This window comes from Vespula pensylvanica, chromosome 8 (assembly GCF_014466175.1).
Source record: "Vespula pensylvanica isolate Volc-1 chromosome 8, ASM1446617v1, whole genome shotgun sequence".
Classification (NCBI taxonomy): Eukaryota; Metazoa; Arthropoda; class Insecta; order Hymenoptera; family Vespidae; genus Vespula; species Vespula pensylvanica.
Window position 1 is genome coordinate 592,996 of NC_057692.1, and position 12,500 is coordinate 605,495.

Below are 12,500 nucleotides of genomic sequence, written 5' to 3' on the forward strand. Positions count from 1 at the left end.
AGAAGGAAAATAGAAAAAGAAATGAAAAATCATAAACATTTACGAAAAATGATATATGAGCGAACGAACGTACGAGAAGAAAGAAGGAACGAAGAGGAGAAGGATCGACGTCGATTCAAAACCCGAGGACAATTTCTCAATCGCACGCGACGTAGTTTCTTCTATGTGTATATAAACATATGTACACGTATACACGTTTATAGGTTATACGATAAAAGAAAAAATATTGGCAAGTTAGTAGTACTCACCGCACATGTCGTCGTGTTTCTTTTATTTTTTCCTCTCTGTTTTGTTTCTCCTATCTTTCCTTCTTCCCCTTTTATTCCGACGAATCAAACGTAATCGAACGAATTTGATCGAATGAAAAGCCGGGTGATAGCCACTGGGCAATTTATTATACGTTAGAGTAAGCAGAGAGTAATCCTTTAATTCCTGATTTTAGATAGGCCAATTACTCTCCAGCTGGCAGGAAAACGCGATCGTATGTGTACGCAGGTAAGTCGTAAGTACGTGGTCGAACAGCAAGTCCCGCTCAAATGTACGGTCCAAGTTGGTCTGAGCCACGCGACACCGCGCACACCGTTCTTATGATACGTACACACAACACGAACACAATCTCTCGCGGTAGCCGTTTGACCGTATGCGCGCGCACAAACCGCCGCCCTACCGGCACACCTTTTGTCTCTCTCTTTCTCTCTCTCTCTTTCTCCCGCGCCGTATTGTGTCTCCGTTGCTTTTTCTTCGGAGTCAACCGATATACAAAGAGAGTCAGTCATTCGCCTTGGCCATTCTCAGTCGTTCTATCTTCTCTCTTTCTCTCTCTCTCTCTCTCTCTCTCTCTATCTATCTCTCTCTGCCTTTCACCGTCGCCTTTCACTTCGACTATAAAATGCCTTGCCGTATCATCGGAAAGGACTCTCAGCAGACTCTTAATGATAAAGAATATCGACTGCGAAGCAACGCCTCCTTCGTTTTGGCTTAAGTTGTCGCCATCTTGAAATAAATCAACCGACGAGAATTAGATCGCGTAACGAGTTTTCTATCGCGAATAAATACGGCCTATGGTCGATCGATCGTTCATTGATGTTCGAGAGCAAACGGAATATGGAGATACGTGATAAAAGGAAGGGTCGTTCATGATCCATTTGCTATTTTTTCGCGAGTCTTTCCTCCACCGAACCGCCATCCGCGTCTTCTCGTAGAGAACTGTACGGAGAGGATAAGCGATTATCGACCGTATTCCTAGAGTGCGCCACCGTAAAATACTCGACTGGCAACGATATCGGATCCCGTCGGTAACGTAGTATCCTTCCGATCTACTCTTTCGAATTACCTCACCGACTCGAATCTCGAATCTTTTTTTCGATAATTTTTTTTAATTGTCACGATAGACGATAACGTTATCTACGCGTGTCAATTAAATTCGTTTATTCCGACGTATTTTTCTATAGTTCTCCAAATTGATATATGCATTCATATATGTACATAATTTTGCAGCTATATTTTTATTAACCAACAAAATATAACAACTGAACAACTTATACTAAATATATGAGGATTATTATATTACGTTGCACTATACATATGTGTTTTAAGACTAAACAAAGTAAACTATGCGATATGTAGCAATTAGCGTTAGAGCACTTTTACATATCCATTTGGTATTCTTATAAAACTGAAATTCGTTCTTAGTGGTTTAAAAATAAATAATTCCCCTTTTTTATAACATACATACATTTTAGTATACTAGAGAACAAAGCATTTTTCAAAGTTTCTCTATTAATCCTCGAGAACGTCAGCGCGGAGAACGAATCGAATCGTGAAACACCACTTACGGTCCAATCTATCGAAACAAACTCCTTTTGTTACGCGTAACAACTAGATTATGATGATCGAACAGGTACAAATACAACTTAATTAAACTATTAGTACGCAAAGAACTTAAGCACTTCGGTTAATACAATATGGCAAAATTATTTCTTGTGCGACAAGGGAGGAATGTTCCTGGTTAAAACATAAATACGATCGATTGATTCAAAATTGTGAATCTTGTTAAACTAAAAAATTTTGAAGTATGCTTCCGCTTCCTCGATCGAAGTCATTTTGTTTCTTTCTCTTTTCTTTTCTTTTTCTTCTTTTTTTTTTTTTTTTTTTTTTTTTTACTTTTTTTCCATCATCTCTATGTTCGTAAATAAATCACTAATAAATCACGCAATTGAATCTTTGAGAATAGCTATTTCGTAAGAATAAAATTCTTTTAAATTAGCATCTCTTAACGTGCCGACAGTACTCGTCGGATATTTCTTTGCTTTGGTATCCCTTTGCACACCATGCCCTTGTATTTCTGTAAATTGAATAGAGATATCTGTGTCGTGTGAATGATATATAAACGTGTTACTTGTATTCCATACCTTACAATTACATTTTTTTTTTTTTTTTATATAAAAGTACAAAACATATATCGTGGCAGTCCAAGCATTTTTTGCATGATAGATGACATTACATCGTGTATGAAAAATGAGTTGTCATAAGTCACACGAGTGCTAAAGTGCAATACTTTCCAGGGTCGGGGGCGGAGAAGAATTTATAATATATTCGTAAAATTTTAACAAATGTAAGAAAAGATCAGAGTTTTAATTTGTAATTTATCATTTGACAAATTTCATATCGATCAACCAGTCTTGTTAACAGCTGATCCTTGCGTCAAGAAAGTTACGTTTAACGATAAAACATAAATAAAAATTTAGTTATCTTTTCATAAATGAGTAATAAAAAAAGAAAAAAAAATAAATAAATGACCGACCCCGTTTCCCTATCGTGATTTACATGCGTCTAGTGCTCGTCAGGAAGTATAAAAGCGCACTATAAGAATTATCGTTTACAGACTCGAAGCAATGATCAATATATATATATATATATATATATATACATACATATATATATATATATATCGTGTCGCTTTAATTTTAATGTTTCTTCATCGTACAAATGTATTTTTCTTATAGAATGATACGTATTTCAAAAATTTTTATTATCTCTTCTCTTTTTCCTTTTCATTTTCCTTTCCTTCGTTTTCTCTTTTCGATTGCGTTTTCCATGTTCCTCTTCCTCGTTTTCTCTTTTCGATCACGTGTACGTTCGAAAATTTTTAAGAATATATCGACATATCAAAATGTATATTGTTAAGTTATCAAATCTTATTATTTATCAATGTTAATCCGATTATAGAGGCGACTCCGTTGGTATTGTTTTTTCTTTCTTTCCCTATTAATTATAAATGGAGAAGGCAAAACTTTTTTTTTTTTCTTCTTTCTTTCCTTTATACGCACAACATTCTACCTGAGACTAATTGCACTTTCTTCCTTTGTAATAATGATCGCACGCATTTCCAATTTACAAACGGATTATCTTGCGAAAATCACAGAGAGTTTCATTGGGGCTTCGTGTGTTCATCGACAGATTGATTATGCATTCTAGAATTGATCGATCGTAAAATACTATTTTCTTTATTATTAATATCATTATCATTATCATTATCATTATCATTATCATTATCATTATCATTATCATTATTATCATTACTACTACTTTATTTTATTTTATTTTATTTTAACTTTTATCTTCATTTCTATGTATTTACTTTTTTTTCTTTTTTTTTTTTTCTTTTTTTTCTTTTTAATAACCTCGAATACATCTCGGCCGGAAAGAAGTTTGGTCATTGCGATATTTTCAAGCTATGACTACTTATTTAAAGCTGCATCGGACTTTTTTTTATAACTTTTTTTTTTTTTTTCTTAACTCCGTCGAAGAATTTCCGAGAGCCGCACACGTTGTATTACAAACAAGGATCAACAAGAATCGTGAACTTTTATATTGGTGTCACGTATCGAACACGTTATTTATCGTTGATAAAAATCTCGGAAGATCAAAAGAGACTCTACGACGTTGGTACGAATCGTTTTTCTTTTCTTTTTCTTTTTTTTTTTTTCTTTTTTTTTTCTCTTACAGGAAGCGTAGTAAAAAATTGAATATTCATGATATACGATGGTGTGCCACCCAATGAATTAACTCACGATTTTTTTACACTTGTGCAAAACCGCAAGATGGGTGCATCCGATATACATACGATATATGTATATAAATATTATCGTTAGATTGAAATGGATATAAATCGAGAAGTAGAATACAGTAGGCATATCGTGCGTACGACAAGCTTGTCGGAGAATACGCGAGCTACGATATTAGAATCTTTGGAATGTGTGAGAAAGATAATAAATTTGCTTAATCGAATACTTATCTCTAAATACTTCGAAACTATCCTCGAAAATATTTCGTTGCGAGTACATTCCGAACATCTATCGTATTTTCTTTTCTTTTCTTTCCTTCTTTTTTCTTTTTTTTTTCTTTTCGTTTTTTCATTTTGCTCATTTTTTTTCCTTTTTCTAATTCGTTCAAAGAACATAATCTAAAGGCTGGAACGTTTACATTGGAATGGACAAGAACCTGTTTCAATGTTGATTCAAAGACCTACTGTGTTTCATCGCTAAAAAAGAAAATATTCATTGAAAGTTAATAACGTTAAGAAGAAATATGTCTACGTGTTTTATTTTCCAATCGGTTTAACTATCAACGATACTCGCACTATATAGGCCAATTTTCCTTCGGTAAGCTTGATAACCGATCAGAGAAACGATGTTTCTTATAAACATCTATAATCGTATAAATATTTCGACTTTGAACTAAATACTGCATATGCCTTTACACATTAATTACGTTGTTTCTCCGTTAATAAATTCAGGCGACAAAAAAACGGCACCTGCGAAGATAAAGTAGGAACGTACGAGTTTCACGACAACCATTACATTTTCTAGAAATCTCTAGAAAAGGAAGGACGTTAGTGTACTAACGTATTCCCCGACATCCTTCTTCTCTTACAAAACTAAAGAGAAGAGAGAAGGACGCGAAAAAACGAGAAGGCGAACTTATCGCCAATTGTTTCCTGTGCTATCATTAAAATTGTAAACAATGAACGAGCGTAAAACACACAACATACATACGTACATACGCACGCACACACGCATGCTCTCTCTTGGGAGCCGACGTGAAGGTGAAATCAAAGAAAAACGCACAGGGTGTACGCGCGTGTTAGTGTGAGAGGGGTGTGTGTGTGTGTGTGTGTCTGAGAGAAAGAGAGAGAGAGAGAGAGAGAGAGAGAAAATGGCGAGTAGCTTCGAAAGATAGTCGGCTACCGTAAATTAGTACCGTGTAGCCCTATTACGTGATATGCAGGGTCGAGAAGTGCGAGCGATGATGCCGTGCTTGCTGCTGGCTTTTAGGCTAGCGCCCGGAGACAGATATGGGGACGGGTTCCAAGGGAAGGCCACGATACTTGGCGTGAATGCGAAGGAAGTCGTTGCCGCGGTGCTTTCTGCCTCGTGAAATAGACGAAGGGGTAGGAGGTGGTGTACCCTCTTGGTTGAGAGCCCTCACCTGACAGGGGTCATGCCTCGCCAAGAAGTGCTCCAAGGTGTCCCACCCGCCGCCCACTCTTACCATCATGTGTCTTCCTTTCAGAAGCTGCAAACGCACGTATTTATAAAGCTTTGTCATTGATCGTTACTATCGTTGTTATTAACATTATTATTATCGTCATTGTATCAACAATCGCGTATCCGTGCATCGTTGAAATCATCGACGATAACGTAAACTTAATTTACCCTTATAAATACGTTGCGCCCTGCGATGTGATATCGACCCTCTCCGACTTTGCGTACTTTCAACCTCGAGCATTTACCGGATGGACATTGGCAAAGCCTTTGAACGGCTTCCGTAACTCTCCGCACCTGAGAACGTATATACGTAATAAGGGAGGATGATCGCGATCTTTAAAGAAGAAATGGAAAAAGAAAGAACGAAGGAGCTCGGTCGTCGTTCGATCTTCCTTTCGACGAATATCAAATATACACCTTGCGATCGAGTTCCGTGATCGGTCCCGTGTATTCCGGAGGTTCCGCCGGCGATTGCGTTGGAGATGGCGAACTAGTTGGCGAGGGTGACGGCGAAGGAACGTCATCGGGATCCTCGACGCTACCGCGCGACCAATCGTCCTCCGTGGTATCGCTAGGTACCCCGTCGCTACCGGCCGGTCCATTGTCGCTAACGGATCGTCTCATTTCGGGCTCGTGAGTGGCACCAGTCGTTGGATCCAACCAACGAGTCGTCATATCCGCTACTTCCGACGTTGAACTGTACAAGTGGGAGAAAACAATAACGTGCGTTGTAATACTTTCGGCGTTGAACCGAAGAGGATTCATAAGCCGGAGACACGTTTTTCCTACTCACCTACTGTGCTTGATCTTTTCGGTTTGAGGCCGGGGCGTTGCCGTAGGCGAGGGAGATGCGAATTGCCAGGAGACGAGACTACTGTGAGAAATTCCGCTGTCCGAGAGACAACGCAGATCTCGTTCTTGCTCGGCGATTTCTCTTTCCAGTTGCACGAGACCAGGTGGTTCCAAAGAATACCTAGCCGCCAATCTAGCTACTTCCAATAGGCAGAGTACGACGTTGCGAGGTTGCCCGTGCAAGACTACGAAACATGGAAATGGAGAAATACAACGTTTGATCTTGCACCTTTCTTCCTTGCATATTTTTCAACTCACCAAGGTCGTCGCTCTCGAAAAGAAGATTCTCGTGTACGCCTAAACGACGACAGAATTGTATAAAGTTCTCCATATTGTCGCGAGAGAAGAAGCTACGTCTTGCTGCGTTTTCCCAGCAGCGTCCTCTTATCACCGGTATCGGCTACAACGAAGAAAATCGCAAAGGTCGATCACGATCCTTATAGTTGATCAGAAAAATGACGAACTAGTAGACTCACCCCTTTCGCCTTTCCAGCGTCGACAGCCGATCTAGCCTTCTCCTGTATAACTTTTGCCAATCGGCAAACCACCACGCCATTATCCAACGTATCGAAAAAGTTATCGCCCGTTATATAATCGACGTCTGAAACATGTCATCGGTTTATGGTCAAATCGTTGTAAACTCGACGACCTTGAGAAACACGAGGGCTGATCTAAACGATTCGATTGAAATCGACTAGCGCGGCCAGGGGATTATCGTTTTCTTGCGCGCATAGACAACAAGTAGAATCGATCGGAATTCGATGAATTTCCGATGTGCCAGCGGGATTCCTTGATCGGTGCCAACAACATTCGCGGGCGTCGTTGATTCATAAGTGTGTAGTTGGATAGAAGCATCGATACGCTGACGTGTCTTTTTGGCAAACAAAAAGGAAGAACGATATTAACTATAGGCGAGGAGCAGGAGAAGAAGAAGGAGGACCTCTCCTACTTCCTCCACCTCTTCCTCCCTTTCCTATATCATCTTCTTCTTTTTCTTGGTCGGAGGACGCGCAAGCGTGGAAAGGAAGGCGTGTATACACGCTCGCTTATGCGTAATGCGGCTTTAGGTAACCGTGAAGAAGGGAGAAGTGGCACTCGAAGGAGAGGCACCCGATCGACATCCGGTTGAGTCAGACGAATTGCGATTGTACGAGCTCCGGACGGGGCAAGCGTGGGTAAAGAAAAGAAAGAGAAGGAAAAAAAGAAAACAAGAAGGAGAGAAAAATTAACGCTCCTTCGATATTACAAATATTGCGAACGTTTATCGATCCGTCAGTTACGATATCGTTTGGCGCAGCGACGAAATTAAAAACGAATAAATAAAATAAATTGATATCGAAGCTGGACCGTTTGAGAACCACTGGAGATTGAAGCACGAGATCGCTTTTCTCACGGCGTGGCATCGGGCAAAATGCCGAGAGGAGGCCGTTCATCCCTGTGCGACGTTTTCCAGAGGTTCTCCATCTTCGTCCCTGGGTTCTTCTCCCATTGGGGTGGATCAAATCCGACCTCGAGGATTTAAAACAATGATACGAATTACTTGAACTCGTGCCACGTTATAAAAGAACGTTGGCGACTGACGAGAAAGAGGGAGGGTACGTGAGTTGTGGTTAATTAGCAACCATCAAGCCAATTTACTCCTTTCCTTTCACCTTCTTTTGTGGAGAAAAATAGGTGTAGTATGGAAATTATGCGTAAAATAGGGGGACTCTCTCACGAATATGGTTAAATGCGCGCTTACGATTCTTTGAAATAAAGAAGGAGTGTGATGAACCTTTGATTCGAGAACAAGAGTTACGAGTCGTGCGTATAATTCTTTTTTTTTTGGGGGGGTTCTTTTTTCTTTTTTTTTTTTTTTTTTTTAAATTTTCTTTTTTGCTTTTAGATTTTTACAATTCGGAAATTCGTGTTGGCCCGTTGAAAAGCGAGAACGCGATCGACGTTTTCCTTTTAACGCATATACACGGCCGCAACACATATTTCCGACAGCTGACTCGGGTTTACAATTTTCTCAGACCGACCTCATTCTTCCCGCGAGTTTTGCATTCCTTCGAGGTCGCCTTAACAATAAGAAACTGCCACGCGTGCATTCTCACTGAATGTCGTTCACCGAAAATTTTTCTTCTTTCTTTACTCGCGTATTTTCCTTCGAAAAAAAAAAAAAGAAAAAAGAAAAGTACTCATATCGCTGCTATATATATTCGAATTTTTTCCGAAAATCCGTAGATTCCATTTTTGTTGGTATCGAGATTATCTCATTGGAACGAGTGAAGAGATCGTATAAAAGAAAAAAAAAGAAAAAAAAAAAGAGTGGAAACATAGCCAAGAGTAGGTTCATTGAGATTCAGTCACGCACTTACTTATCGTTTTGTTGATCCAGTCGGCCAAATCCTCCTGAAGCGGGATTAGTTGTCTGCTTTGGGCCGAGTGCAATCGTTCGTGATAGAATTCAGCGTACTCCTCTTCTTCTGGAGATGGTCTAGGTACGTCTGCACGCTCGAAGACGGAAACGGAAGACGGTCCCCAGCTGCTGCGATAACGCGTATGCTGGCTCGAAGGGAATCGATTAGCACCGAAAGACATCCTGTGATTTCTCTTCCTTTCTCTCTCTCTCTCTCTCTCTCTCTCTCTCTCTCTCTCTGTTTCTTTCTCTCTGTTTCTTTCTTTCTCTCTCTCTCTCTTTCTTTATCTCTATTTATCTCTTTCTGTCTCTATTCCTTTTACTATCAGGATGACAATGTTCCAAATCGAATGCAGCTTCCCTCTTCGTTAAATTAATTTTTTCTTCGAGGCCGATCGGTCTCACTCGTTCTAATCGATACACAAAAGTGATGTCGTTGCTTCTTCTTCTTCTTTTCTCCTACGTCTTCTTCTCCTTCTCCCCTTTTTGCTCTTATCCGATCGACGATCTGTGCGAACCCTCGTACCTACCGAGTACACGACTCTAAAGAAAGAAAAAAAAAAAAAGGAAAAAGAAAAAATCATAAAAATCGAATGGTCAAAGCTATGGCGTCTTTTGATTTGTTACTTTTTTGTTCTTTTTTTTTTTTTTTTTGGTTCGAAAAATACCTAAAGTAGGAATGTCGGACGAAGGACTTTTAACATTGTAGGGGGTTCGGTCCGTTTTCTTTCTTTTTTCCTTTTTTATCTCTCATCTAGCAAGAGACTGGACATCTTAGCTAACGGAGTTGAAGATGGCCTTTGGAGGTTAACCGGTAACGGTCGATTTCCACGGGCTTTGTGTCCAACGGCGCGTCATGGACGAACGAGTGAACGAACGAATAAAGAAAAAGCAAACGAAGGAAGAAGGGAAGAAAGAAATGAGAAACCGAATCGTGAGTACGAATACGAAAAAGCTCCTTTCTATTATCAGATATACTATACACAGTTCGTTCGTTCAAGTTGGACGTGCTAACACACATATATATATATATATTTTTTTTCTATCTTCCTTCTACCAAGTAAATTTACTTGATACTAGCAAACAGTCCTCCTAGAGTCGATTCATCGATCTTTGCGCACTTTGCGGACTTCAATGATTCGATAAAAGATACGAATTAAATCTTTACGCAATACATATTCTCTTTTGCCGAGACTTATCCTCGTTTGTTCTTTTTTTTTTTTTTCTTTTTCTTTTCTTTAATCGTACAAAAAATCAAATAATCAGCTGGTAACTCTTATACGCGTACTTTAAAAAAAGAAAAAAAGAAGAACGTATATGCGTATACGTGTAAGAAGAAATTGAGTAGGCAGAGTATCCTTCGACATCGATCCATGAATATGTCATTCTTCGCCACGCTATAAATGCGATACCGTCGTAAACAGGTGACATAATTCTCATGTTTTTCTTCGTTACAAATCGCGGAGGTAGACATTAAGAATCCGATGGGCCACCTCGACGATCTAATATGTAATAATATTTATTTATTCTTTGATTTCCATTTTATGAAAACGTTTCACGGGCTGATTCGATCGAATAAAAAAAGAAAAAAAAAAAACTTTCAAGAAGAAGAAAAAAAAGCCGATGCGAGTGAATATGCATGAAAGTATTATGTTACTTCTCCGTAGGAAATCCATATGCATCTTAAAAATACTTCACCCTTTTTGTTACGTAAACGATGCACGCTGGAGAAAAAAGGGGTAGCGAGGAACGAAATAAAAAGGGAAAAAGGGGTTGCGATGACAATGATAACGAGTACTCGACAAAACATGGATATTATGTATTCTTTAACAACATTATCTTTTATCGTATATTTTTATATAAGAAAAGAAAAATAGAATGAACTGCGGCACACGTACGTCTGTATCAATAAATAAGTAAAAAAATAAACTATGCTCTTCCTTCGAGCGAAGAAACACCGAATATCATATACGTCGCGTTGCTTACAAGATCCTATGGTATATTTTTACATAAAAAATGAAATACGAAACGAGTCTTTGTCAATAAATAAACCGAACTGTTCCGAATGAAGTAAATCCGACGTATCCAATGATTTTCAACAAATATCATAGATCTTTATAGGTGTCGCGTTAGAAAAACAATCCTACGATATATTTTTACATATAAAAGAATGAACTGGAACAACTCTTTATCAATGAATGAACAAATGGAACCCTCCTCCTAAACGAAGTAAACTCTGACGTATCCAATTATTTCCAACCAGTACAATAGGCTTTTATACGCGTTGCGTTAAAAACAAAATCCTATGGTATATCTTTACATAGAAAAAAAAAAAGAAAAAAAAAAACTCCGAGAACAACTCTTTATCGACGAACGAATGGAACTCTCCTAAACGAAATAAACTCTGACGTATTCAATGATTTTCAACGAATATCGTAGATTTTTATACGCGTCGCGTTAGAAACACGATCCTAAAGTATATTAAAACAAAAACAAAAAAAAAAACAAACAAAAAAAATAGAAGAATGAACTGCGAGGCATATCTTTATTAATAAATAAATAAATAAATTGGACGATCTCTTAAGCGAAGTAACAGTGACGTATCCGGTGATTTGCAGTGAGTATCGTAGACACACGTATACGTGACATAAAGTCAACGACCATCTAACGATCGAGTTTAATCGGAGGAAGAGCAACGAGTTGCATCGCACGTTCGCTCGTGCAGCTTCAATGAGCGCGAGCGACACGGCCTATAAACGGTCTCGGGGGAGAAATAATAATCAGAGAAAGATAGACCATCCGAAGACGAAGAAGAAAAATAATAAGAAGAAGAAGAAAAAGAAGTAGAAGAAGAGTAGCCATGAGAAATTATAGGCACGAACGGAGAAGAGTCCGTCATCGGTACGAGTTTTACGAGCGCGTAGGCGTTACCCTTCTCAAGCACCCAGAAGCACTCCTAACGCAATTAGATTCCGTAATTGTCGCTTCGTTCAAAGACGATGAGAGAGAGAGAGAGAGAGAGAGAGAGAGAGAGAGAGAGAGAGAGAGAGAGAGAGAGAGAGAGAGATCTTCGTTCTGCTCATCGGGATCATTTTTCTATTACTTCTACAAGAAGTTTCAAAATCACGTATCCAATTCACGGAACGAGACATTTCATTTCTACGATTTAATACTCTTAACACGTAAACGTATATTACATACGACGCGTGTTACACGTGTTACTTTTTTTTTAAAAATCGTATGGGATCTTTGTTGTAGAACATTTTTTATCGGTATCGTTTCAAACTCCTATCATAAATCGATGTGATATTATCGAAGAAATTTCGTTATACCTAAATTATACAAGGTTTTTAAAGGAAAAGTGTTGGAAGTGTTGGAAGATGAATCCAAAAAAAAAAGAAGAAAAGGAAAAGAAAAGAAATGAGATTTACCTTTTTTGGAAAATATCTATGTTTCATCCGTCCATGTCCCCTATTCCTTCGACTGATTCTTTACTTTGACTATCGTCATCGTGAACGGATCATGTGAAGCAATCTAACGTGGGATTCAATGCAAACGGGTATCCGCTGTTTATATTATTGTGATTTTTACAAGCGGCACGCGTGCGAGCATGGGTGGCCAACGCGCGAATCTCCTTCTCTCTTTCAGCGTGTTTCCGCAAAAGGAACCGACAATGTCGCGTGATCGTTCGAATCATC

General features: G+C 38.8%; 2 protein-coding genes across 3 annotated transcripts in view; both read right to left on the bottom strand.

The window, feature by feature from the left end:
* LOC122631328 (glutamine--fructose-6-phosphate aminotransferase [isomerizing] 2-like) overlaps window positions 1-1,207 on the bottom strand; it is a 15,538-nt gene extending 14,331 nt beyond the window's left edge. The window contains exon 1 of the mRNA XM_043816913.1: window positions 249-1,207. Within this exon, the coding sequence (XP_043672848.1) occupies window positions 249-255 (7 nt within the window). The 5' untranslated portion in view covers window positions 256-1,207. The remainder of the gene's footprint in view (window positions 1-248) is intronic.
* A 269-nt stretch (window positions 1,208-1,476) lies between these two features.
* The window catches only part of LOC122631329 (growth arrest-specific protein 2-like), a 16,290-nt gene continuing 5,266 nt past the window's right edge, over window positions 1,477-12,500 (bottom strand). The window contains exons 2-9 of one of the 2 annotated variants that reach the window (XM_043816920.1): window positions 8,762-9,345; window positions 6,878-7,002; window positions 6,660-6,801; window positions 6,343-6,586; window positions 5,967-6,246; window positions 5,718-5,843; window positions 5,491-5,577; window positions 1,477-2,344 (exon numbers count right to left, since the gene is read on the bottom strand). In XM_043816920.1, the coding sequence (XP_043672855.1) occupies window positions 2,273-2,344; window positions 5,491-5,577; window positions 5,718-5,843; window positions 5,967-6,246; window positions 6,343-6,586; window positions 6,660-6,801; window positions 6,878-7,002; window positions 8,762-8,984 (1,299 nt within the window). In that variant the 5' untranslated portion in view covers window positions 8,985-9,345 and the 3' untranslated portion in view covers window positions 1,477-2,272. Of the gene's footprint in view, window positions 2,345-3,672; window positions 5,578-5,717; window positions 5,844-5,966; window positions 6,247-6,342; window positions 6,587-6,659; window positions 6,802-6,877; window positions 7,003-8,761; window positions 9,346-12,500 lie in introns of those variants that run through there. The other variant, XM_043816919.1, reaches the window with a different exon arrangement.